At 38.1% G+C, this 24835-nt stretch overlaps 2 protein-coding genes across 4 annotated transcripts in view; one reads left to right on the plus strand and one right to left on the minus strand.

The window, feature by feature from the left end:
• LOC126275513 (protein zer-1 homolog) overlaps positions 1-20105 on the minus strand; it is a 151626-nt gene extending 131521 nt beyond the window's left edge. The window contains exons 1-2 of one of the 2 annotated variants that reach the window (XM_049977205.1): positions 20026-20105; positions 18859-19653 (exon numbers count right to left, since the gene is read on the minus strand). In XM_049977205.1, the coding sequence (XP_049833162.1) occupies positions 18859-19622 (764 nt within the window). In that variant the 5' untranslated portion in view covers positions 19623-19653; positions 20026-20105. Of the gene's footprint in view, positions 1-18858; positions 19654-19756 lie in introns of both variants that reach the window. The other variant, XM_049977204.1, reaches the window with a different exon arrangement.
• The window catches only part of LOC126275539 (TBC1 domain family member 13), a 180235-nt gene continuing 175429 nt past the window's right edge, over positions 20030-24835 (plus strand). For both annotated transcript variants that reach the window (XR_007550600.1, XM_049977206.1), the window contains exons 1-2: positions 20030-20145; positions 20230-20303. Coding sequence is in view for 1 of the 2 variants with exons in the window: in XM_049977206.1 (XP_049833163.1) it covers positions 20048-20145; positions 20230-20303 (172 nt within the window). In the remaining variant the exon portion in view is untranslated. The remainder of the gene's footprint in view (positions 20146-20229; positions 20304-24835) is intronic.

The following is a 24835-nucleotide window of genomic DNA, read 5'->3' on the forward strand; positions in this document are numbered from 1 at the left end:
CAAATGGAACAGGCAAGGAACTCCATCCCACAAACTGCCACCTGCCACCTGTACAACACAATGCAAGTGTATTTGCATGCTTGCATTCAACAGTCACACAGTTACAACAGTTGTTAATGTACCAGCATTTCACGTTTGCAAATGGCTTATATTGCCCTTACATTAATCTATGATCTTGCGATGTTAATCACTTAAATATGTGTTCCCAAAATTTCATTACTCTACATTAATTATTTTTTGTGCTGTGATTTTTTTTTCCATCATGAGTGGGACTCTGAATCATCTGTTCTAGGTAGTTTTCAAAAAAGGATCTTGCCACACCTATCATTAAAAAAAATTGTAAGTATCTCATGTGATTGTTGGATGATCAAAGTCTTCTCCAATGATTACAGAATAATCAGGAAAATTATGTACAAACAAAGTGAGATTTTCTCTAAAATTTTACGTTACATAAGGAGAAACTGGTGGTCAATAGAAGGACCTTATTATAGTTTTTTTGTCCATCCTTGATACTGAGTTTTGCCCAAACAAACTCACATGCAGTGTCAACTTCTATCTCGGTAGATTTGAGTATTGTAACAAATACACACTCTCCAATTCCTATTTTCCTATCCTTTCAGTGTATGCTTAAATTTTCCCCAAAGATCTCACTACTGTCAACTTCAGATTTTAGACAGCTTTCTGTGCCTAATATTGTGTGAGCTTCAGCATTTTATAGGAGCGCTTGAAACTCTGGCTTTATGTTACAAATGTTTCGGCAGTTACGCACAAGGAGTTTTGATACTATCATCTGCAGGAAGTGTTTATTTGGTTCTCTGGTTTTCCATAGCTATCATTACCAGAATTGGATGGAGAGTTGCCTAATCAAAAAACCCTTGTGTGCTATAATATGGGAGAGCTGATCACCCGAACAGGCAGTGAGTACACACAAACTGAGTTGGTCAACTTAATACTGTGCGAAAATGGAAAATTTGGCAACACACTCAGAAGTGCACCATTAATCAATCATGTCTAGAAAATGAGAGAGATCACATAAGGACATAATTTCATGTCAAAAGCATTGAAAAAATTTTTTTCTTCCATTTTTCACATGCCACCATCCATAACTAGTTTAATGAACCTTAAAAGACACACTGAAGTTACCAACAAACTTAATATCATACAAATATATTAATACCTAAACTGTTCTAAAGGGTAGTTGTATGCTTTGAGCGTGTAAATTACATTTTCTAAGAAAAGTACAAAGTCATATATATTACATTTATTACCTATGTCAGAAGTATTTCCTTTTTGATAACTACCAATAGGTAACCAGTAATAAATCTAGAAAGCAGAGCTACATGGGACTGACTGTATTGTTAACTGACATAACTCAAGTCCTTACAGAACCTAAATATTACTGAGAAAAGACACACAGATTTAAAGAGCACCAATGAAAATGCTTTCTTAGGTTATTTTGGTATTTTAAATTAGAATCCTATTAATGTCTTACATTTATAGTGCGGCACTACAGAAGATAGCATGTTTAAAAAGAATTAAATTGTGAAATCACAATTTAAACACTACAATACAATATTTATATTTTGTTACTTGCAACTTTCACGGCCTCCACATAACGAGCATATGATAAAAACATTTCTGTATCTTAGTTGCATTACATTACAATTTATTATTACTCCATGACTAGTTTTGGTTGTTTGGCTTTTTTCTGTAAAGTGGTACATACAACAAAAAAGGGTATTATCTAAATATTACAGGTAAGCTGTCCATGTCTCACACATTATGTACATATGAATATTTGTGTTTCAGTTTTAACTAATATGAGGACTGCATAATCCCAGCATGACACCCAAAAAGATGCTTCATGACTAGTACCTGTTACAAACAGTAATGAACTTCTGAGTACATAGTAGAAGTTCCTACATTATCTACATATTTCCTCATTGTGGAGGAAAAACATATCTTTATACAAACATGTCTCTTGCAAAAGGCCCACAGATACTCTAAGGTAATCATAACATATTTCAGCAGAAGACGCATGTGTGTGCTCTCCCTCAAGAGTTTAATAGCTGAACATCTCACTTCTTTCTGTGCCAGACTAAGGTGAATGAACAACAGTGCAAGTTACTTCTCCTTATAGCATTATATTTGTGAATAATATTGTTGTTCCAAAATGTGACTGAATTAGGGAGTAAATGCACTGTTACTATGCCCAGGTGCTAAATGCACTGTCACTATGCCCAACTGCTCAATGGGCTCTACAAGATGTTCTGCACATGTTATTGCATGTTTCTGTGCAAACAACATTTTCTTCCTCAAATATGAGTTACCCCAGAATATGTTGCTGTAATGTATTAGTGCAAAAAAATAGAAAAGTGAGTCAACTTTTTGACATTTTCACCTACAAAATTTGATATTGCACACAGTGCTAAAGTTTCAGAGATTAGATGGTTGAGCTTATTCTGAATTATTTAGTGACTTACTCTCAAGCATTATTTCTAATTGCGTGGTCAGGCTTGCTGAGTACTGAAATGGATGTATTGTATTTATTCAAGTTCAGTGACTGTACATTTGCACAGAATCATTATTAATTTTCAGGAAAAATGTTATTTACATTTTCAAGTATGGAAGTTTGTCCATGATACTAGTATTGACAGCAAAGAGAACTATTTCTGCTCCTTGAACATACGAGGTCAGACCATTTTCAAATAACATGAACAAGAGCACAGAGAAATCTGCGACCTGTACAATAAAATGCTTTCATCAAGTCACAGAAAATACAAATAGGTAGTGTTTTGTTATTTAATTTTTTATAATTTGATTCATAAATGAATCTTCTATGAAGAGACACTTTTGAAACCAAACTGATAGTGGCTAATATTTCTCTTGCCAAATGTTCATTGCATTTTCTTACTGTGGAATACATTTGAAAACAGTTTTGTTTAGTTCCAATTATCATGTACCTGAAACTCTTGCTTTATAGTAATATTTGCATAACTACCTTGTTCCATTTGAGATCCTTTCTATCACCCACCAGACTCACTCCCAGATAAAACAGAAAATTTTAGAACAAAACTTAAGTCCACTATTATTTAAGTTACTCAATCATACTGTCATCATTGGAGGAAACAATCAAACAAAACCACTCGAGAAAACTAAAGTTTTGTAAGTGATGAGCATGACAAGACATTCTGTGAAACATTACTAAATGTCTTCTTTGAGAACTATCTAGAACAAATAGTTCGGAAGCATTCTCATGGTGGAAATATAATGGATCTATTAACAATAATCAGACCTGACACACTGAAACTGATATCTATGAATATGAGGAAATTGTAGCAGTAATGAGTACAAAATTACACAAGGCAACTAAAACAAGTAGAAAGATTTATATGTTCAGCAAACTAGAAAAAGAGACAGCGTGTCACATCCCAAGGAGGATCATGAAATGTTTAGCTCTGGGCAGGAGCTTGTACAGGACTTAGGGCTCATGTTCAGAAGAATAGCTGATCATGTACTACATAGATATGGAGCAACAGAACAGTTTATGATGGGAAGGACCCTTGATGGTATACAGCCACTATAAAGAAATGTAGGTTACTGACATTAGATGCAAAACAAAACACAGGGCTACCGACAGGGTGATGCTAAATGAGAAGTATTTAACTATCAAGCCTTCAATGACTGCCATAACAGATTATCACTGAAAGATCTCTCACGAAACCTGAAGAAAGGCTGGCCAAATGTAAAGGCTGTTAGTGGTACTAAAGTTAGTGTCCAGACACTCACAGGAGTGACAGGAACTAAAAATTGAGGGTACCAAAGCAAAATAAAAAAAGGTGAAATCCATTTTCAAATGTTTTTTCCCAAGGAATATCCAAGATTACTGTAGCAATTTAATTCTCACATGACAGCAACAATAAGTGATATGGATGCTATAGCAGAGTTGGCAAAATAAGATCTCTGGCAGCTGGCACTGCTGTTGCCCGCTTTCAATTGCGAAGCACACACAGCTACAGGCAAAACCTAAAGCTGTATACGGAGCTGTGACAACACAAGTATTGCCATAGAGACATACACAATATTGTGTTGTGTGACTGAGGAAGATGCGAAAAGCAGTCACACCATGCCCAATGAAAAGTCAGGGTTCTTGTTTCGTGAAGTCTATAATAGAGTTAGTGATGTTGAGAAATAGCCTTAATTTCTAAAACTGTACAAAACTCCATAGCCTGATTCAGTTCCTATCAAATTCTGTCTAAATTTGTGGATGAGTAACCCCCTTTTTTAATCATACTCTATCATAGATTCCTTGAACAAAAATAAATTCCCAGTAGATAGAAGAACGCACAGGACCCACCCATTTACAAGAAGGATAGCAGAAATGATCCACAAAATTACTGTCCAGTATTCTTGAAATTCCATCTGTTGTAGAATCTTAGCACATATTCTGAGCTCAGACATAGTGAGCTATCTGAAACAGAATGCACTCCTCCATGACAAGAAGCAAGGATACTCAAAACATTAATCATGTGAAACCCAAATGGCACTTTTCTCACATGTTGTATTGTAGGCATGGGTTAAGGTAGTCAGGAAAATGCAGTAGTTCTTGTTTTCCTAAAAGCACTTTAGGGATGAGGCCCAACAGTCCACAAAAGTTTAAAATGTGTGACACTGGTGTCAAAGTCAGTGAGGATATCAGCATATAAAACACACTGTGGTAATTCCATTGGAAATCATCAGATGGGGGTTGCATCATGGTTACAGATTTTAATTAAATTTGGCACAGTTAATACCTCCACTAAAGTAAGTTCATATCTCAGGTAGTGAAATGTGAAACCCCTCACGAAGTTACAATTTTGGCTGTTTTGTTCAAAAAACGTGCCACCATGTGTGACCTCATAGCTCCTGTACTACGAGGGTGGTTTGGAAAGTTCTCAGAATCGTCACGAGAGGTCAGGCATTAGCGCAACGAGTTGTTCACGTGATATTCATTGGACTGTTGTCTGTAGACATGTGCCACATCAGTGCTCTTGGAAGAGAGCTGTGGCAGTGACATGGCTATGTTGTTGTTACCGCACAGTGATTTGCAAAGAAGGGGGGGGGGGGGGAGTGGGAATCGAGATTTAAGCAGTGATTAAGTACTTCATAAAGAAAGGTATGAAAGCAAAGGACATTCATGCTGATTTCCAGAATACACTGGGGGACTCTGCTCCTTCATATTAAACTGTTGTCACGTGGACAAATGAATTTAAATTTGGTCATGAGAGCTTAGACTATGATCCGCACAACAGTATACCACTATGTCTCACTACTCTAGAAATCATTGCAAAAGTACACAAAATGCCATGACTGAAAGTGCACGAAATTGTTCGCACTTGCCAGATGTCATCCGAAAGGGTATATCACATTTTAACTGAAGAATTACAAATGAAAAAATTATCTGCAAGATCGGTACCATTAGTCTTGACGTTGGATCAAAAATGCAAGAGAATGGACATATCATAACAATGTTTGGCCCATTTTAGGAGAAACGAATAAGATTTTTTGCACCGATTGTGACCCCTGATGAAGCTTGGGTGCACTACTATATCCCAGAGACAAAACAACAGTCAAAGCAGTGGAATCATGCTGATTCTCCGCCACCAAAGAAAGCACAGACAATTCCTGGGATGGGAAAGGTCATGGCATCAGCGTTCTGGAACGGAAAGGGGATTCCGTTTGTAGATTATCTCCCCATTGGGCAAACAATTACTGGAGAATACTGTGATAACCTCCTGGACAAATTGCCACAAAAGATACATGAAAAAATGCCAGGTTTAGCAAGGAGAAAGTCATCTTCCATCAAGACAATGTGTGTCCTCACACATGTGCTGTTGCCATGGTAAAATTACATGAACTAAGGTATGAATTGTTGCCACACCCGCCTTATTCACCCGATATGGCTCTGTCAGACTTCCATCTCTTCCCAAAACTGAAAATTTTTCTTGGTGAATGAAAACTCACTTCAAATAAAGAACTGATAGCCAGAGTTGACTAATATTTTGCAGGCCTGAAGGAAACTCATTTTCGAAATGGGATCAGGGCACTGAATCATCATTGGAGCAAATGCATTAATCTGAAAGGGAACTACGTTGGAAAATTAAAAAAAGTTCCAGTGATGTAAGTACCTTTTTTTATTCCGTCCCAAGAACTTTTCAAACCATGTGAATCAGATACAGCCAAAAGGTTGGTCTCATTTAAAAGGTAACACCTTTCCCTTCTAGGAGAAAGCAAGGATGTGTTGCAATGGTTCATGGTTCAGAAGTAATGAATAGACAAACAGCTACACAAGTTGTAAGTTGCATTTTTGCAAATTTCCAATATTTTTTATCTCATGTGTGAATGATAGTACTGAAACAATATTTGGTGTGTATAGAGAGGTGATAAGGCTGAATTCATAAAACAAATTTAGTTGAGTTACTTGCATGACTTTTAGGATTTGAAAATTCTGAAATTGTTGAAAACCACTATTTGAGACCTCACAAAATGCAATGTGTGCAAGATCGAAGTGTGCTGAAAATTGCTTCATTATGCAGCTTTTATCTAAGTCTAATTATCCCCAAAATATCTTTGTGTTGCTCCCATTTATTGTACATCATTTGACAAAGTTCTAATACTGGTGCACCACGTATTATACCAGGCAGTCCATGAATGAATGATCCTATCAATGGAAGCTAAAAATGTGAAAGTCATGACTGTGAATAGTTTCAATGAAATCCTAAGGCACTTTTCTCTTTGGTTTATCACACATACTGCAACTTTTTTCCCCTTTCGTTTACCACCATCATCTTAGAGAAATTACACTTGTGGGTGGTAGTGATAAAGAGTAGTTTGTCAAGTTGGCAATGATTTCACATCATTATTGACAAACAGTTCATTGCTGCAATGATTGCCACCATTAATGACAAACGGTTCATTATTAAGCTTGTTTTCAGTAGCACAGCTAGAAAATCTGGAAACTAGTAGCCATCACCAAGTTCTTTCACATTAATTGCTTTTTTTACAATGAAAGCTCTCCCATCAAATTGTTTTTTCATACATAAAGACTGGGCAGATAAACACTGTAATGGATGGCAAATGCTACTTGTGATGTATGGGGCAATTTATTTGGGATAATTAAATTAAAATCTATCCCCTAAAGCATCAAACCATGTCACTGCTATCTTTCAGGGATGTTTTCTGAGGTGTCCAAAGAGCATGAAGTTAAATTCAACATTAAATTTTTAATTTTTCACTGTTTTATTTTTATGGTGTTAATCTAGAACTATTAGCCTAGTCAAAACTGCAGACAACAGTAATGGTAAATTACTGAAATTGTCCGTTAATCTTGTCTATCAAATAATAAATTTTTGAACTGCAGCTAAAGAAATCAAGGATTTAAATTCAACATTTTATTTTAATTTTCCTAACTTCAAATGTCCCATCCATTATCTGTGGAAAGCCTGATACATGTAATAATAATTTATTGTTTTTGTCTACAGACAGCAACCTAACACACCACCTGCAATACAGTTCTTCCAGCCCAGGAATCCTAACTGGCACACCACCACCATCCAATCACAGCTGTGCTGCCATTATGCACACTACTGAATCATCTTATGAGGAGTGTGAATGACCAACAGTTTAGTATGGAAGTGGGTCATGCAGAGCATGGTCAGTGTATGGATGACATGGAGAAGCGTTTTCTTGGTTCTGCATTAGGAGAGGAGCGTCAAACTATCTTACTGTCGACAGTCAGGACTCAAACATATGTGTGACTATAGTGATGAGACAAAACACTTATTGGCTATTCATACAAAACTACAAATTGATGATGAGGAAACATTGTGTTACCATCATGAGAAGGTATACCTGGACAATTTTACACACATTTTTGGTCATGCATGTCGTAACCCATTCTATTGTCACAAGACTGAGGTAAAAAAAATCTCTGAGAGTTATTTCCACAGAGCTGTGTAAGCAGCTTTCTGGTAATGTTAATCTTACACCTGGCAAATCTCTGTGCTCAAAGTGTTATTGCATGATTAACACCAGTATAAGAGGCAACCAACAGAATGAATGTTCAATAGATACAAGTGACAGTTTTCGGCCTGCTGAAGAATTTGTAACTGCAGTGAATATGGCCTGTAGTGCTCTCAGTGTGTCACCACTTAAGAAACGGTGTCTGAGTAATAGCAAAAAAATCTCACAAAGCAAAATGAAGTACCAGAAAATCTGCTCTGCTGTTCACAAGCACTTGGAAAAAGAGTCTTGAAGTTACAGTACCAAATGATGTGGATCACATCCTTTCAAGTTCCACCCAGAAAGACTTTGCTGATCTTATTGAACAGCTAAAAGAAAAATGTAAATCAGCTACCTATAAAATACAAAAATCAAGATTATCAGTCTCCTTCCTTTGAAGTGGGCAATTGCATATTGTACTAGGGAATTTGGGGTGTCAGAATATGTGGTTTGGAAGGCCAGGCCACTGAAAGAAAAATAAGGAATCTTGCCTGATGTGATGTATCGTGGACGCAAGTCTTGATGTGATAATGTATGAGATGCTGTTTGCACATTTTATCAAGATGATGAGTACAGTCATTTGTGTTCAGGGATGAAAGACTTTGTATCTGTTGATAGGTATGTGGTGTTAAAGAACACAAGAAGAAACAACTGTTTTAGTGAATTTGAAGGCGCCATATGCAAATAACTGGCTGCCAGGTGGAGTCTTCAAGAACTTAATGACGCAATCCTCACTGTGCAAGCAATTTTTGAATTTGCATCACAAGAAATAAATGCTATTCAGTTCTTCTGTGTGTCCTCACAAGACACTTGAAATAACAGTGCAATGCTACTGAATGAAAGACTTGATCAGTGCAGGACAATTCCAAACACAAAACAGTGCCACCACTTGATGCCTGCTCTGTGAGATATGATATGTGTAATATCACACAAATGCAGAGGCACAACAGTCTCCCATACAGTAACAAGCAGTATCATTGCAGGATATCAGGCCGTCTTCTTACATTATTTGTGTCTATGATTGTTGCCTTTGGTATGGGCTGTTCTGAAGAGATGTTTTTGAATGTTTTGGTGAAGTATCTACATCCACTTGGACCAGCTAAAGCTTACTTTTTAACCAACAAAGTCAGCTGAGTGAAACTCAGAGACATTTTAAAACCAAATATTGTGCCAAACACTATAATAGGCAGACAGTATGATCTGGACAGGGCAACTGAAATCGAAATACTCCAGCTGTTTAACAAATTTCAGCAGTCCAAGTGAGGAAAGGCACCGATCTTCAAGGCATGTGCTTCCTACGTAACTTTCTATTTAGATAATGACTGATGTATTCAGAGTGTGAAACATTCCGTGTGTCAAATTCTGTGGCATTTACAATATTGTCCTTATCAACATGTACTCACTGTTAAAGAGTACAATAAAAAAGTTATGCATTGAAGTAACACAAAAATATTTTGGGGTAATTAGACTTAGATACAAGCTACATAATGAAGCAATATGAAGCACACTGTGACCTTGAACCACATTGCATTTGGGGGGGGGGGGGGGAGGGGGGGATAAAAAGTATTGAACAGTACACTGATGTGCACCACCATCCCAACATGCCTCTTTACCTGCTTTGTGGGCTATGTTATTTCCTTGTATACTGATGTGTCCATGTACCCAATAAAAGACCACCTCCTTGCTTTGTGTTGGAGGAGCTGCTGTAATGTGTAATGGAAGAGACGAATCAACTGATCTACTAGGTATGTTTGGTGGACCATTTATAGTGCACTAAGCAAGTCAGGACAGACGAGAAACCTTGTACCCTGATGCCTTCGAATCCACTCCAGGGACATTATTATGCCATATAACTCATAATTTGTAAATTGTTCCAGAAGGCGCTCTTGGAAACCCTATTAGGGAAAACAGCTGAACAACCATGGGCTTTCCCTTTCTGGGATCCATTTGTATAAACGACAATAAAACTGTTGTACATATTTAAAACTGAAGAAAACAGAGCTGTAAAAACGTAATCTGGAGTACAAGGTTTCTTCTACTGTGCCAGGGTTAAAATCACTTTGAGCCTCTGAAGACGGATAGGTCTACATCTGTTTCTTCCCCGGCTGTGCATTCAGAGGTCTGATGTGCCCAAATCAGTGAGACAGTCGATAGCATATATGCTGAATGGCTTGGTCGCATGGGGGTGATTCCTGAACAGTCGCTCAAAACTTGGGTGGACTGCTGCTCTGAATAATAATGACTGGGGCAACACTGGTCACACTAAATGCCAATGACTTAGGCAACACAGAAATTTTTAGGGTGTGTCGAGTCAGAAGGGGGTGCTGCCAAATGGTTCATGGAGGGAAGATTCACCAGACTCTGAACTGGGCTGATCCAACAGCTCCAGTCAACATCTAACACCTGGAGACAGAAAATATGGGTTAATGCATAAGCTACGCTGCTATGATCTAACCATGATTTGACAAATGCCCTACAAGTCTGCAGGAGGCAGGACATGTCAGCTCCTCATGTCTTTCCATAGAGGAATTTCAAAATAAGTAATGATTTGAAGCCCTTTGTTAACAGATCTTCCAGGTGCGGGACCAGTTTAATTAAGAGTCAAATAGCAGGCCAAAAAGCACACAGTGTCATTAGAACCTAAAACCAATTTTATTGGCCCAAGTTTCTGGCATCTTCAGGATCAGTTGAAGTTGCATCATCATTACCGTAAGATTGTATGAAGAGTAGGAGATTGTGAAGTCATCCACAAACAACTTCTGACTGCAGAGGAGATGCCATTGATAGTGACTGAACAGTGTGACATTAAGTACACTGCCTTGGGAGACCCCATTCTCTTGAACAAAGTTGTCAGACAAGTTATCACCAACGTTATAGTGAAAGTGCTAGTGCTCAAGGAAGTACTGAATAAGAAGCAGCAGATATCCACATATTCCTCATTCATGAAGTTCGCAAAGGATGTTGTATCTCCAAGTGGTACCATATGCTTTTTCAAGATCAAAAACCACACCAACTAAATGGCTGTAACATAAGAAAGGCTCCTGTATTGTCATCTCTGGTAGAATTAAGTTATAAAGGTGAAATGGTAACAACTGAAACTCCATTGAGGACAGCACAGGTGACCCCAAGATTTAGCAAGCCAGATAAGGCAGCACTTGGCATACACTTGAGAATCTTACCAATGCAGCTGGTAAGAACTACACTTCAGTAACTATTAGGTCTGAACAATCTTTGCCTAGTTTCCATATGGGAATTAATATTGACCCCTGCCAAGTGATGGGATACTGTTTGTCAAACAGGATCTGACTGAAACAAGATAGGAGCTTGTCTTTGTCTCCAGAGCACAGATGACAGAGCATTGTGTAATGAATCTGATCTGGTCCTGGAGCAATGCCCCTGGCTGCACACAGAGCTGATTCCAATTTCCATGTGTAGTGTGGAAGTGTGTAGACTACATCATTACACAAGAAGAAGTGGAGTCTCTGTATCTCCATAGTGCTAACAATATCTGAAACTCAGGAGTTTGTCAGATGATGCAGTGACAATAGAAAGGTGTTCACCTAAAACCTGAGCAACGTCTTTAGGCACACCCACAAGGACTATTTCTCAAAAAGGCCATAAGGGGAGATGTACTGCCCTTGCTTGATATCTATCTTACTGAGCTTGTGCTCGCACAGTCCTGAAGGAACAAACGCTTTCTGTAGTTGAATGGTGTTCGAACTGCTGCAAAGCTGTGCACTTGGCTCTGATTGCTGAGCAACATTCCTCATTCCACCAAGGGACTGGCCATCGTCTGAGGTAGCTGCTATACTAGGGAATGGAATTGGTGACATGGTGCATCTTCTCCTGGGTGTCAACTAGTCCCATTAGTTAATAGAATCATCACACAGAAAGTTATTTAAAATCAAAGCAAGTTTGAAGATAGACTACTAACTTTATACCTACCAATTTTCCATTTGCAATCTCCTATCAACAACTGTCTGAGTCATAATGTGGATCCACACCTGAAAGTAGTAACTGGGATGCACATCTATGACCATGTCCCTCTGAATTGAGTCTGCAATAGCTGGAGGATAAAAACTAAGGTCAATGGCTGAACATTACCCTTTAGCTGCAGAAGTTTATCATCTGAACAGAGTTGAAAAGACAGATACTCCCACTGCAACTGTTTATCCAGCTTTGGTAAGAGTTGCAAGAGAGCAGTGGCATCTGTCTTTGAAGAAAACAGCTATCTTACTCTCTGCCTTGTCTCCTATAAGATCATCCTTCTTGTAGGACTGGTAGCCTGTTAACTCAGGTATGTTGGAGACTTTAAAATGAGTTTCTTGTAAGCAGATGTAAAATGATCTCTCCTGCGACAGAAGTTGAAATCGTTGCAAATTTGACTGACATTCATTTCAGTTCCACTGCAATACAGAAAAACCTGTGGGAGGCATTGGTTAGTACAGTTTGTACCTTATCTTTCTCCCTTAGTGGTGGTGATTTACACAAGAGGCCGGGTTAACATCAACAGTGACCAGTTCTTTGGTTCCTCCATGTGGATATTAGTATCTTTGACCATACAATCACAATCAGAAAGGAAGAGTGCTCAATGATGAAATGGTTTTGCGGACAGTTCCTTTGATTTTAAATGACTTTTGGTGTGACTTTTTCTTCACTTACAGGAGAAGTTGGTTGGGTGGGTAGAGAAGGTGGCTTAGAGGGCCTCTGATGGTGCACAGTAGTATGTGGCTGAGGTTCAAAGTACAAAGCTGATGGCTTCCAAATGGTTTAGGGGTCCTGGATTTGTGTGGGAACGTCACACTTGGTGACTGCATTCTTAAGGGCTGATGCAAAGGAAGAGACAGACACCAGAGGTTGCATAGTTTTTCCTTTCCTTGTTATAAACCCAACACTACCCGCTCCATTCTGGGTGATCCCAGAGCAGTTTATAGATTTTGGAGGACCAGTACTCAACCTTGCGGGCTGAGCCTCCACAGTTTCCACATGTAGTCCTTCCACTGATGCCTTAGTTGGATGACCAAATATTTGACATCTGAAGCATCAAAATGGGTTGGGAACAAATGGTTGAACCTTAAGATGGTAATAAGCCTGTCAGAAAATGTTCAGGTACACTCTTGTTTCTCCATTCTTCACGTAATTCATCACGGTCCATCTCCATTATACTGAAGCAGATAATAATGCCTTTACAGAAGTTAAGTGTGTTATGCATCTCATCCATAACAGGATAATCACTCAAGGCCTTCCATCCAATAAGCCTAGATATTTGGTGTGAAATGAAGCTGTTTAACACTTTACAAGGACCCATAAATACCCTCAATGCCTTGTGAATATAAAAAGAGGTTACCTTCTCCATGATTCCTTCTGCTCTCTTGATTATATTGACAGTATTATGGTGGACTACTGCCCTGATACTATTCTTCTGAGAATTCATCTCGGTAAGACTCATCAACCAAGCTCTCTGTCTGACGAGTGTAATTACTAACTGATGGTAATGTGCCCATCAGGAGTAAATGTGAAGTGAGGTCACTACATAGGGATCCCACAAGCTGCTAGCAAAACAAGTGCTAACCCAGCTACAGTGCTGCACGCCTCAGCAAGCGGTATACAACTGGGAGACAAATAGTGCTGTATTTCAACAGCTGTTCACCCCCTCAGTATGTAGCACACCTTAAGATGGGAGTTTTTTCTCTTTCTTTCTTTCTTTTTTGTTTCTTCCAGATTTGGAGTAGGAATTAAAATCCATGGAAAAGAAATAAAAACTCTGCGAGGTTCGCCAATGACACTGTAATTCTGTCAGAGACAGCAAAGAACCTGCAGTTGAACAGAATGGACAGTGTCTTCAGAGGAGGATTAAGATGAACATCAGCAAAAGCAAAACGAGGATAATGGAATGTAGTCTAATTAAATCAGGTGATGCTGAAGGAATTAAGATTAGGAAATGAGACATTTAAAGTAGTAGATGAGTTTAACTGTTTAGGTATTAAAATAACTGGAGATGGTCAAAGTAGAGGGGATATAAAATGTAGACTGGCAACAGCAAGAACAGGTTTTCTCAAAACGAGGAATTGATGAACATCAAGCATCGATTTAAGTGTTGGGAATTATTTTCTTAAAGTATTTGTATGGCATGTAGCCATGTACGGATGTGGAAAATGGATGACAATTAGTTTAAACAAGAAGAGAATAGAAGAATGGTGAAGATTAGATGGGAAGATCATGAAACTAATGAGGAGGTACTGAACAGAATTGGGGAAAAGAGGAATTTGTGGCGCAACTTGAGTAGAAGATGGGATTGGTTGGTACAACATGTTCTGAGGCATCACAGGATCATCAAATTAGTATTGGAGTGAAACATGGAGGGTAAAAATCAGAGGGAGAACAAGAGATGAATACACTAAGCAGATTCAGAAGGATGTAGGGTGGAGTAATTACTTGGAGATGAAGATTGCGCAGGATAGAGTAGCATGGAGAGCTGCATCAAACCAGTCTCTGGACTGGAGACCACAACACAACACACACCTTCCTCATGGTCCAGATGGTGATGCCAAAGCCACCATTCTCTGAAACACACAATTTTCTGTTGCCTGGTCTAATGATGGTCCTTGAAGTATTTCCTGTACAAGAGGTCTGGTGGCACTGGGCAGTCCTCAGCACGGAAAAAGATATCCCCCTCTTCCTTAAGTTGTTGTACACGTTCATACGACCCCTGCTCTGAGGCCTATCTAGCTAGTGTGGTCATACCAGTAACGACGCTAGCTCCAGCATAGACCACAGCATCATTGAGGCGTGCAAACACTCCTGCCTGGTGCTGAAGCTGCCTGAAATAAGGTGGTGGTGTCCCTCAGGACTGTTTGGATATAGAGTCATCAACAGATGCAGACATAACTTTAGTTATTCCTCAGGGGAGTACAGGAACATTGCTGTTCATGCTGTGCATTAATGACTTTGCAGACAATATTAATAGTAGGCTAATCTCAACTTTTTGCAGATGATTTTGAGTTGGGTATTGATAGGAGTTCAAAATTGTGAAAAGATTGTAAACTTGCTTTAAATGTAAAACTGTGCACCTCTCTCTCTCTCTCTCTCTCTCTCTCTCTCTCTCTCTCTCTCTCACACACACACACACACACACACACACACGCACACGCACACGTACTCAGCCAACTCATTCAAATACCTAGGTGTAACAATCTGTAAGAATGTTAAATTGAATGATCACATGGCTCAGTTGTAGTTAAAGCAGGTGGAGGACTTTGGTTCATTGGTGGAATACTCATGCGACCCATCCAGAAAGTTGTTCAAGTGTGTGGGGCCAGTATTAAATAGGACTAAACAGGGGATATTGGACATATATTAGAAAGGCAGCACGAATTGTCATAGGTTTGATTAACCCATGGATGAGTGTCGCAGAGATGATGCAGAAACTGAGCTGGCAGATGCTTGTAAGTAGACACAAACTCACTCAAAAAAGCCTTTTACAGGTACGAATAACTAACCTTAAATCATGAATATAATATTCATTAAATTTTTAAATATTAAACAAATTACAATGTACACAGAGGTGTTTAAACAACCATTCTACACATTTGTGAACAGAATCAGAAGAAACCTTAGTAAACAGTACAACAGGAAGCACCTTCTGCCGTGCACTTCAAGATGTTTTCAGAGGATGTATGGTGATGTAGATGTAAATAAGTGGAACATCTTTTGAAGACAGCAGCAGTAGTTCTGTTAAATAATAATTGCTTTCATCTATGTCTGTATTACCTTCTATTGTATTGGATGGAACTGGGGACATAGAAATGACGGACAGCCTACTGGACAGCCGAAGCCCTTCAGTGGTTCATGACCCCACAACAGGCTACAACAGTCCACTCACCCCACCGCCACCCCGCACCGAACCCAGGGTTATTGTGTGGTTTCACCCCCAGTAGACCCCTCACACCAGACAAATATAACCCCAATGTTTGCGTGGTAGTGTAATTACGGTGTATGCGAGCGAGGAGAAAGCGTTTGCGCAGCAATCGCCGACATAGAGTAACTGAGGCGGAATAAGGGGAACCAGCCTGCATTCACCAAGGCAGATAGAAATCCACTTTAAAAACCATCCACACTCTGATCAGCACACTGGATCTCAACACTAATTCACCGGGCGAATTCGTGCCGGGGACTGGCGTGCCTTCCCGCCCGGAAAGCAGTGTATTAGACCGCATGGCTAACTGGGCGGGCTTGTATTAACTTAATTTACCAAGATGGTGAATTTATTTAATTTCTACACCTCCCTGCCCTTCAATACAGTTTAATATTCTAAATTTCTGTCTTCCTGCTTGTTTCTTTTATTTCTATTTTTGTTGCTATGTTCACCTGGAAATCAAAACTGATTTATGGTCTATACATTTTTTTTATTATTTATTTTGCATTTACTTTTTCTTTCTCAAATTCTTTTTTTATTTGTGTTCTTCTGGAACATGTATTAAGGGCACATATGTCACTCTTCTCAGCTCACTCTAATAGTATATGATGCCTGTCATTTCTCATATAAACAAATTTCCAACTACTGAATATGTCTTAAGTTTTTGTTTTACTTTCAGATTCAAATCTCCCACTACCATCATCTTGTAGTGGGATTTACTACCCTTTTCCATTTATTATATCCTCTAACTCTTCATAGAGGCTTCTAGCTCATCATCACAATGTTAGCACCCTGATGCAAAGGCTTGATGACTTTCACACAAGATGTAAGCATTTTTTATTTTTATTTAGAATTTCTCTTCCTTTTTAGATTCCTTCGATACCATTTATATTGTTCCTAGGTTCCTTCTGCATACTAAAGTCTAACCTCAATTTTATTCCAGTTCTGCTCCACTGTAGTAAAGCACATGGCCTGATTTAAATTGTATTTGGTCTTTACTTTTTTGCCACACATGTGGCAAATAAATCATATTTGATCTTACTTAAATTCCCTTCCAACTCCACAGACACTTTAAGATCCTAAGGTTACGTATTGTCCATAAATAAAAAGTTGAATCACTACGATCCATGTTACTGTCTACTTAATCAAACTCCCTGTAGGAAGGTGTGGGTGTAAAAGTGGCTGACATGCCCCATGGCCTGTACCCATGCTCTCAGTCCCTCAGTTCACCACTCTTAATACTCTCTCTTCTGGGGCATAATATGTCATACTAGCTCACACAAGGCAATAGGATCTCCAACATCCTTACCCTTTGTACATTGACTTGCCAGGCCCTGAAGAGTCTGGGATTAAGATGATCCTGCAGACTGACCACATGCCGGCTGAGCACTCAAGTCACCAGTCAACAACTGCTGTCAGGCAGGCAGTGTGTGTGAGTCATTTATAACACTTTTGTTTGTGAGGATTGCAGATTTTGATTCGTCTTGCTGTCTACAGAGCATGTGGTTAGTAGCCCATCCATATTTGTTCCCGATTAAATGACTACTAATATTGCTGGCTTATGGATTGTATCTATTTGGTATCTATTCATCTTGTTTCTCTTAATCCTTATAAAGAAGCAATTAATGGCTCTCCCCAGTTTTTAATAGAATCATCTTTTGCAACCCACTCTGCATACTGTGTAATATGAAGACATTTTTCTGCCCCTCTATCTATAAGAAATTTAACATTTGAGACATTAACAAACTCAAGTTGAAGAGTTGTACCTTTTCCCAAACATAAGTGCATGTATTCTTGATTTATGCCACTTTGAAGATGGTATTCAGCTTTTGTCCCCACCTTTTAAAAATTATGTGAGATGGTTAGGAAATGGCCGTGTGTGTGTGTGTGTGTGTGTGTGTGTGTGTGTGTGTGTGTGTGTGTTGTGTCCGTCCTCCAGAAATTCTATGAAATTACTTGTTATCGCTTGAATATTTTACTCATAGATTCTTGTGGTAAGTTGAATTAAATCAGTCTTCAAACTGAAGACCACAACAACAGCTACACTTGTACTTGACATAAATGGCACTTAACATCAAAGGACAATGACTATTAATGGAGTGGGTGGAAAAAAACAACAACTGGTGGAAGAGGATAACAACTAATGATTAAAAACGGTCACACATAACAGCACTTCAACTCAAATAATCAACCAATCTTTTGAACAGTCTATCAGAGTTAGGCCTTAATTGAAAACTGGATCAAGGGAGACATGGGGAACTATTGCCCAATTCAAAACGTTCTTGCAAAAAATGTTATTCCAGGTAGGCCTAACTAATTTAGATTTAAACAAGGAAACGTCAAAACCTTCCTCCTATTTATCGGGACAGCACCGTCAATACAACTATCTCAACTAATTAAAAAATGGGGTGGGGGAACTATCAGCAATAAAAATGGCTTTAACATCTGATAACTTTACTAAGCATGTCCTGTTGGAAGTAGTACGCCTTTGCCTTTATCTGCCTTTTAACTGACTTATCCTGCCATATATGAGGGGACATATAGTTGAACATGGACTACAAACTATGGTGCAGTTAACTTTCTCACATCAGTAGACGCTGACAGAGGAGAAGGACCTGATAATTGACGGATAAAAACCATAGAATTGACCACAAATTGAACTCAATATCTTTGAATCCCTAGTCTGGTACTTTACCACTGAGAGACAGTTGCTCATTAATACCAAAGCTAAAATCACGATGCAAAATATATTAACTTATCTTCTCATATTAGGAGAAAAATGGGGCTTCAAAGTACAAGAATTATGCAGAAAGTCTTGCAATTGAATCATGCATTGTTAGTGCTCCAACCCAAGACTTCCAATTCACAGTAAATTATAAGGAATTAAACATAAATGCACTCACCTTAAGCTGGTTATCCTACATATTGAAGCTATTGCATCTTGCAGTCTTTGAACATTGTACAGTATAAGTGTTGACAAGTTTTTCAAGTCACATAGATATGACAGATCTCCTAAGTCAAAACAATTGGACAAATCAAGATATACAAGGTTCTGTAGAGAATGCAGTAACAATGGAAAGTATAATTTCTCTCCAGGAACATAAAGGTTCTTTACAGTCAGTTTTCGAAGATTAGGTGTGCGTAATATGTAGCCTCTTTCTTGGTATGCACTTCTTTTGCTTGTTTCAGGCAACTTCTGGGAATCTTCAGAATACAATGTATCAGGCAAAATGTGAACCTGGGATCCAACACTTAGAGATAACAAACTATTACCAAAGTCATTTATATGGGCTAATGACCCTTCTGTGATATTAATGCAATTGTATAAATCTAATTCAATCAATCTATGACTCAATAAGGCGCAAAGTCCATCATCTGTGATTGCTGAATTCCTTAACCTCACTCGTTTTAATCTGGTTGTGTGAGGGTTTTGGAATATATTGACAAATTTATCATCTACTATATTTCCACTTTGCTGGTAAAAGTGAATAATATTTTCACAGATTTCACTGGGAAGAGCTAGGTCGTCTCTAAGTCTATAATCTTTAGTGAATGGGTCTACTGTACATATAGTATCTGGTCGTTTCACAACAAATTTAAAACACAGTTCTAGTAACGTTTCTGGCTCACTGTCTTTACAAGGTGCGAGAAACGACAGCATCGTCATGAGGAGTACTTGCTTCTACTTGTTTATTAACCTGCAAATAAAAACAAACATTTAGTTACAAAAACAGCATTTTTCATCACTGTCAAAACAATATATGTAGTGTATAATACACTTCATATAAAAAGATCCACTACTTTTGATAGCTCTGAGTATTCATCATTTCATAAAACTTCTTTCACAAGATGATCACAACACAATAATGTCAATCATGTTTTGATTCGTCCAGAACTGTCGCTTTCAAAACGTTTAAGATTATGTCAAAAATGACAAGAAATGTCTTTTGTTTGATGTGCGCTTACGAGAAAAAAATAGTGTAATTGTTCTCATGAGAAATATAGATAGTACGGAAAAAACATTGTATGGGTAATATAAATATACTCTCGAAATTATACAGGCTGTGTACCTAGACTCGTCGCGTAACGCAGATGTTCTTTAACTTGGCATTCATGACAATACGCATATCGGGTGTCAAGTGTTTCCAAAACTCAGTTGGCTGCATAATTATGGCTGCTTACAGAGCGAGGTATACAACTGTCATGCAGATACTCTCCTTACTTGTCGTTCACACAGAAAATGATCTTATCGACCAATACCCTTTTTTTTTCAGAATAAAAGAATTCGATGACCTATTAAATTCCGAAGAAATAGATCTGAAAACATTAAGGAAGCTCTGTTTTAATGGTAAGAATATACTATGCGGTGGATAATAAATATGTAAACATTGCATTTGAGAAAGAGAAGGAAAAGCTTCTAAAAGAAATGTTTCAGGTTACTTCGCCAAGGGAACCTGTGGCAATATGTTCGTATCATGTTAAGTACATTCTGTCTGTGATACGCCCCCATCATCTTTACTGTATGTTTATAATAAATTACAAAACTAACAGTCACCACATGTTTATGCAGTTGCCGTCAGTACATTTTTTTTCTTCAACATTTCTGCACATGTGTGTTATATTTTTTCAATATTTTATCGCTCTGGTAATTTACTTATTTTTAATTTTCTGATTCTGCTTTACGATGAGCTTGCACCATTGATAGAAGATGCTCACCATTCTCTTAACGACGTATAAACTGTTTGTTAATCTGGATAGCACCAAACTGATACAAAAAATGCCTGTGTTCTCATTTCGCTTCTGTGTGGTCCATATAAAATGTTTAGCTCTTGCTTTTATCTATCTATGTACATCACGAATTATGAAATTTTGTTACATGATTTTTGGTGTATAGAGTAATTAAATGTTGAGTAGTGTATTTCCACTAAATTGTGACAACCTTCCCATCCCTCCCATTAGTGCTTTTGGCCTTTCCCGATTCGGCAGGTTCGTTGTGCATAATAATGCACTATAATAGGAAATCTTCACAGTCGATTATTGTGGTATTTTCATTTTTCATGAACATTTCTGTTGTTTATTACATTTTAGTGCAGGTGTGGAGTGGAGTGGAGTATAATTTATAGAGTTCTGTGTTGTTTCAGTTAGTAAACACAGTAAACAGCAACAGTTGTATTGTGTCAACAGACAGGGATTCTTAACAGAAAGAATCCCTGTTGAGTATCCCTGTCTGTTGACACAATACAACTGTTGCTGTTTACTGTGTACACTAACTGAAATAGAGAAACCTGCACTTGCGCACATTGTAGAGCTGGTTTTGGCACTGTATAATCATCTTGGGTTTAAGTCAGCCGGATCAAGGATAATATTCAGTAGACAATTATAAACCCTCAACCAGGTGGCATCTGTGTGCTGGAAAATGGGAACTACCCACACTTTATGGACTACCTTTCCTTTTTAATCGATGGTGCCTATATGCAGGAAAACACCCTTCCTTCACTGTATTTATTTGCCTCACAGTGAAAAGTTTTCATTGACAGTTAGTGTTCCTGGGAATTACTTTGTAAATAATTAATGGAAAATCTCATATAAAGATGTGAAACAAATACTAACAAAGAGATAGAGGGGCTGGCCAGTACTGAGCTGAGGTAAGTACTGGCCAGCCCCTCTATCTCTGTATTACTTTGTAAATATTACTACGTGATGAATTTAATAACTCTTATTATTATTGTTGTTGTCATTATTAATAAATATATAGATGCCAGTTAGAGATTCGTACCCACCACCTCTTACACATTACAATAATAGCAATTCTTCTTCATAACAGAAGTAATTGTCAAGAAAAAAACTTTTTGAGATTGTTTTCAGATTTTACTTTGCCAGGAAGCGCTAGAAAAAGAAAGGAGTGGAAAAGAGACAGCAGATGCGAGGAGATGTACTGGGGAAGTGTGAGTTGGGTTAAAGTGGGATATGAAAGGACAGATTGGTTCAGGAAACGAGTGTTGTGAAACAGGGCAGTGCACTGTCACCTTTCCTCTTCATTTTGGTCTTATGTGAGGTAATGACTAAAACACACACAACTGGAGAAGACAAGATCAAAGCAATGGTAGTCATGGATAACTTGATAATCTGGGGAAACAGGAATGAGGAGATTCAGGAACAGCTGCATATGTGGGAAGAAACTTTGAGATAGTGTGGGATGAAATTTAATGTTAACAGATGTGAGATCCTGTCTACAGCTAGAAAGAAAGATGGACCAACTAGTGGGATGGAGGTGACAATTGAAGAAGTTGAAACATCCCAAGTCAGGACAAGATTAGGGAACATGGCGGACAGGCAGAAGCATTCTTGCCAAGTGTTAGGAACCTGGTTTCGAACAAAGATATCCCACAAAAAAGCAAAAGTTAGTACATTGAAATATTGATCTATGCATCTGAACCATGAGTAATGAAGAAAAGAGATGTAAGCAGATTACAGGTGTGTGAAATGAAGTTCCCCAGAATGGGAGTAACAACGGAGGTAGGCTGAGGAATGAAAAGATGATGCTATTAGAGAAACAGGATAGAAACATCAAGGCTAAGATGATTTGAGCGCATAAAGAGAATGGAAAGCAAGGGGATTTCCATGAAGAAACACGAGTGGAGATGCGAAGGAAACGACCAAAAGCAAGACCAATGATAGATGGCTGAAAGGCGTGGAGGAATATATTGAAAAAAGAGGCGAAGACTGGACCACAGAAATATGGTGGGAAAGGAGGACTTCGTAGTGAGGCTTATGTGCCAAACAGACACAGTCTGGTGCTGAGAACTGTTCAAGCTGATGACGACGATGACTGACTACTACTATTGTTACTCCTGCTGCTACTGCTACTTTGCTGTTCGTCAGACATTTTATATCACTGGCTAAATGATGATAAATTTTAGTTGCAGCATTGTGCACCCCTTTTTGCGCTTAAGGTAACCTTAACATGGGGCAATGGATATATTTTTCCTTCTGGTATTATAATTACGTACAGCATTGTTCCTTTTCAACTTAAACAAACTTCACTAGGGAATAAATATTCTGTGAAGCATTAGTTAGAATGCCCATCTCTTTCAACAGATATCTACAAGATGATCATGGATAAACCCTATATAATATTCTTACAGCACGGTCTTGAACAGTGAAGACTTCCTTTCTTAAAGAATAGTTACCCCGGATCATTGTACCATATGACATTGAATGAAAATTCGCAATATATGTCAACTTACTGATTCGTGTCTCCCCAAGATTTGCAATGATGCATATAAATGTATACATATATAATGTACTTGTCCTTACTTATTATTTGGTTAGATAGTTATTAATGATTTTACCTGGAATACAAAATCTTGTTAGTGGTAACAGTTGTGGTAATTTAGCACAGCCCACAGAATAATGCTATGTTTGAAGGTGACAGGTACATTTTCTGAAGTATACGAACTGTGATATCTTTAGTTAATCAGAGATAGCGCATCACCTTTGTTAATTAATGTTTTGTGTTTCACGTTGTTTGCCATAGTAAATGATGATTAATTTGCTTACAATATCTCGGGTCATTTTGAGGTTATGATCACTTTAGACTCTAATAGTAACTTTATTATGATCCAAAGAAACTCCTTTAAATTTTAAGGCATTTGCTCCTAATATGAGCAGGCATTCTGTCTTAATTCACATGATGACTCACAGCTGATACTGCCAACACAAATTTCAAGGTTTAATTTCAGTGCTTCTTCAGAAGTGTTAGTTTGCGTGTGTTTATAATAATTGACAGATGATGGTAATAGAAGTCTTTCCAAAGAAAACAAAGCAAAGCACTGTAATATTGTAGTAAACAGTATAACTATTTTTATGAAGGGCAGTTAAAAGGTGGTTGTCAAAATCTAACCAGTTGTGTTACTGTATTTTGCTTGAGAATTTCCGTTCACCTTATATTTCTTCAATGATCAAAGCTTATCCTATGCTCAGTCTCTGCTGTGATGCTCAGTAAATCACACACAGGAAACATTTTCTTCTATTGAAAAAAATAGTAATGTAATATTTAGTTAAATCATTAATGTTTCTAAATCATATAGCCTACTCTTGTTTCTTCTGTAAAATAGTGTCACTAGTCAGTCATCTTTGATTACATAAAGCAGCAAAATGTCTTGGAACCATATTTTTCATTGCATTGCTGTCAATTATTAATCCTTCTAGGATAAATATATATTGTCACAATGGAAAAGTGCGGAAAGTGCCACAGAGTTGTGAGAAATGCTCAACAGTGTGAGAATCATCTATACTTTTTTCATGTGGAATGCCACGAAGCATCCAGCTTGAATGGAGATGTGGCTGGCCTTTGATACTATAATTATTAGATGTATTGCTTCACAGTTGTGGAAAACTAGCAGTCATTCTTGAAAAGCAAAGCTGATTTGGCAGTAGTGCAGGCAAAATTGGAATAGTTGAGAGCTGCAGTCAGCAGCAATAATGTTAATAATAGTATAGACAACTGAGCAGTGGTAAAACATGGATCATACCATCAACACCACCATAAGAAAGTATTAGGCACGTAACTAAGAATTCGTCTCAAGCTAATTTGAAGATTACCATACTCTTTGATTGATACAAACAGCCCTGGATGAAGTGGATTGTCAAACCTGTGCAAGGCACAAGCTCAAGCTAATTTGAAGATTACCATACTCTTTGAGTGACACAAACAGCCCTGGATGAAGTGGATTGTCAAACCTGTGCAAGGCACTAAGTGCAGTCGAACAGGGTGGATTAAATACAGGGAACCTTGGGTGGTCTTTTCTGTAAGATGTTTGCTTATAATCATTCATCAGATGTCACAGAAAATACTTGTACACATTGGTACTTGAACAA

The sequence above is a fragment of the Schistocerca gregaria genome, chromosome 1 (genome assembly GCF_023897955.1).
Source record: "Schistocerca gregaria isolate iqSchGreg1 chromosome 1, iqSchGreg1.2, whole genome shotgun sequence".
Lineage (NCBI taxonomy): Eukaryota > Metazoa > Arthropoda > Insecta > Orthoptera > Acrididae > Schistocerca > Schistocerca gregaria.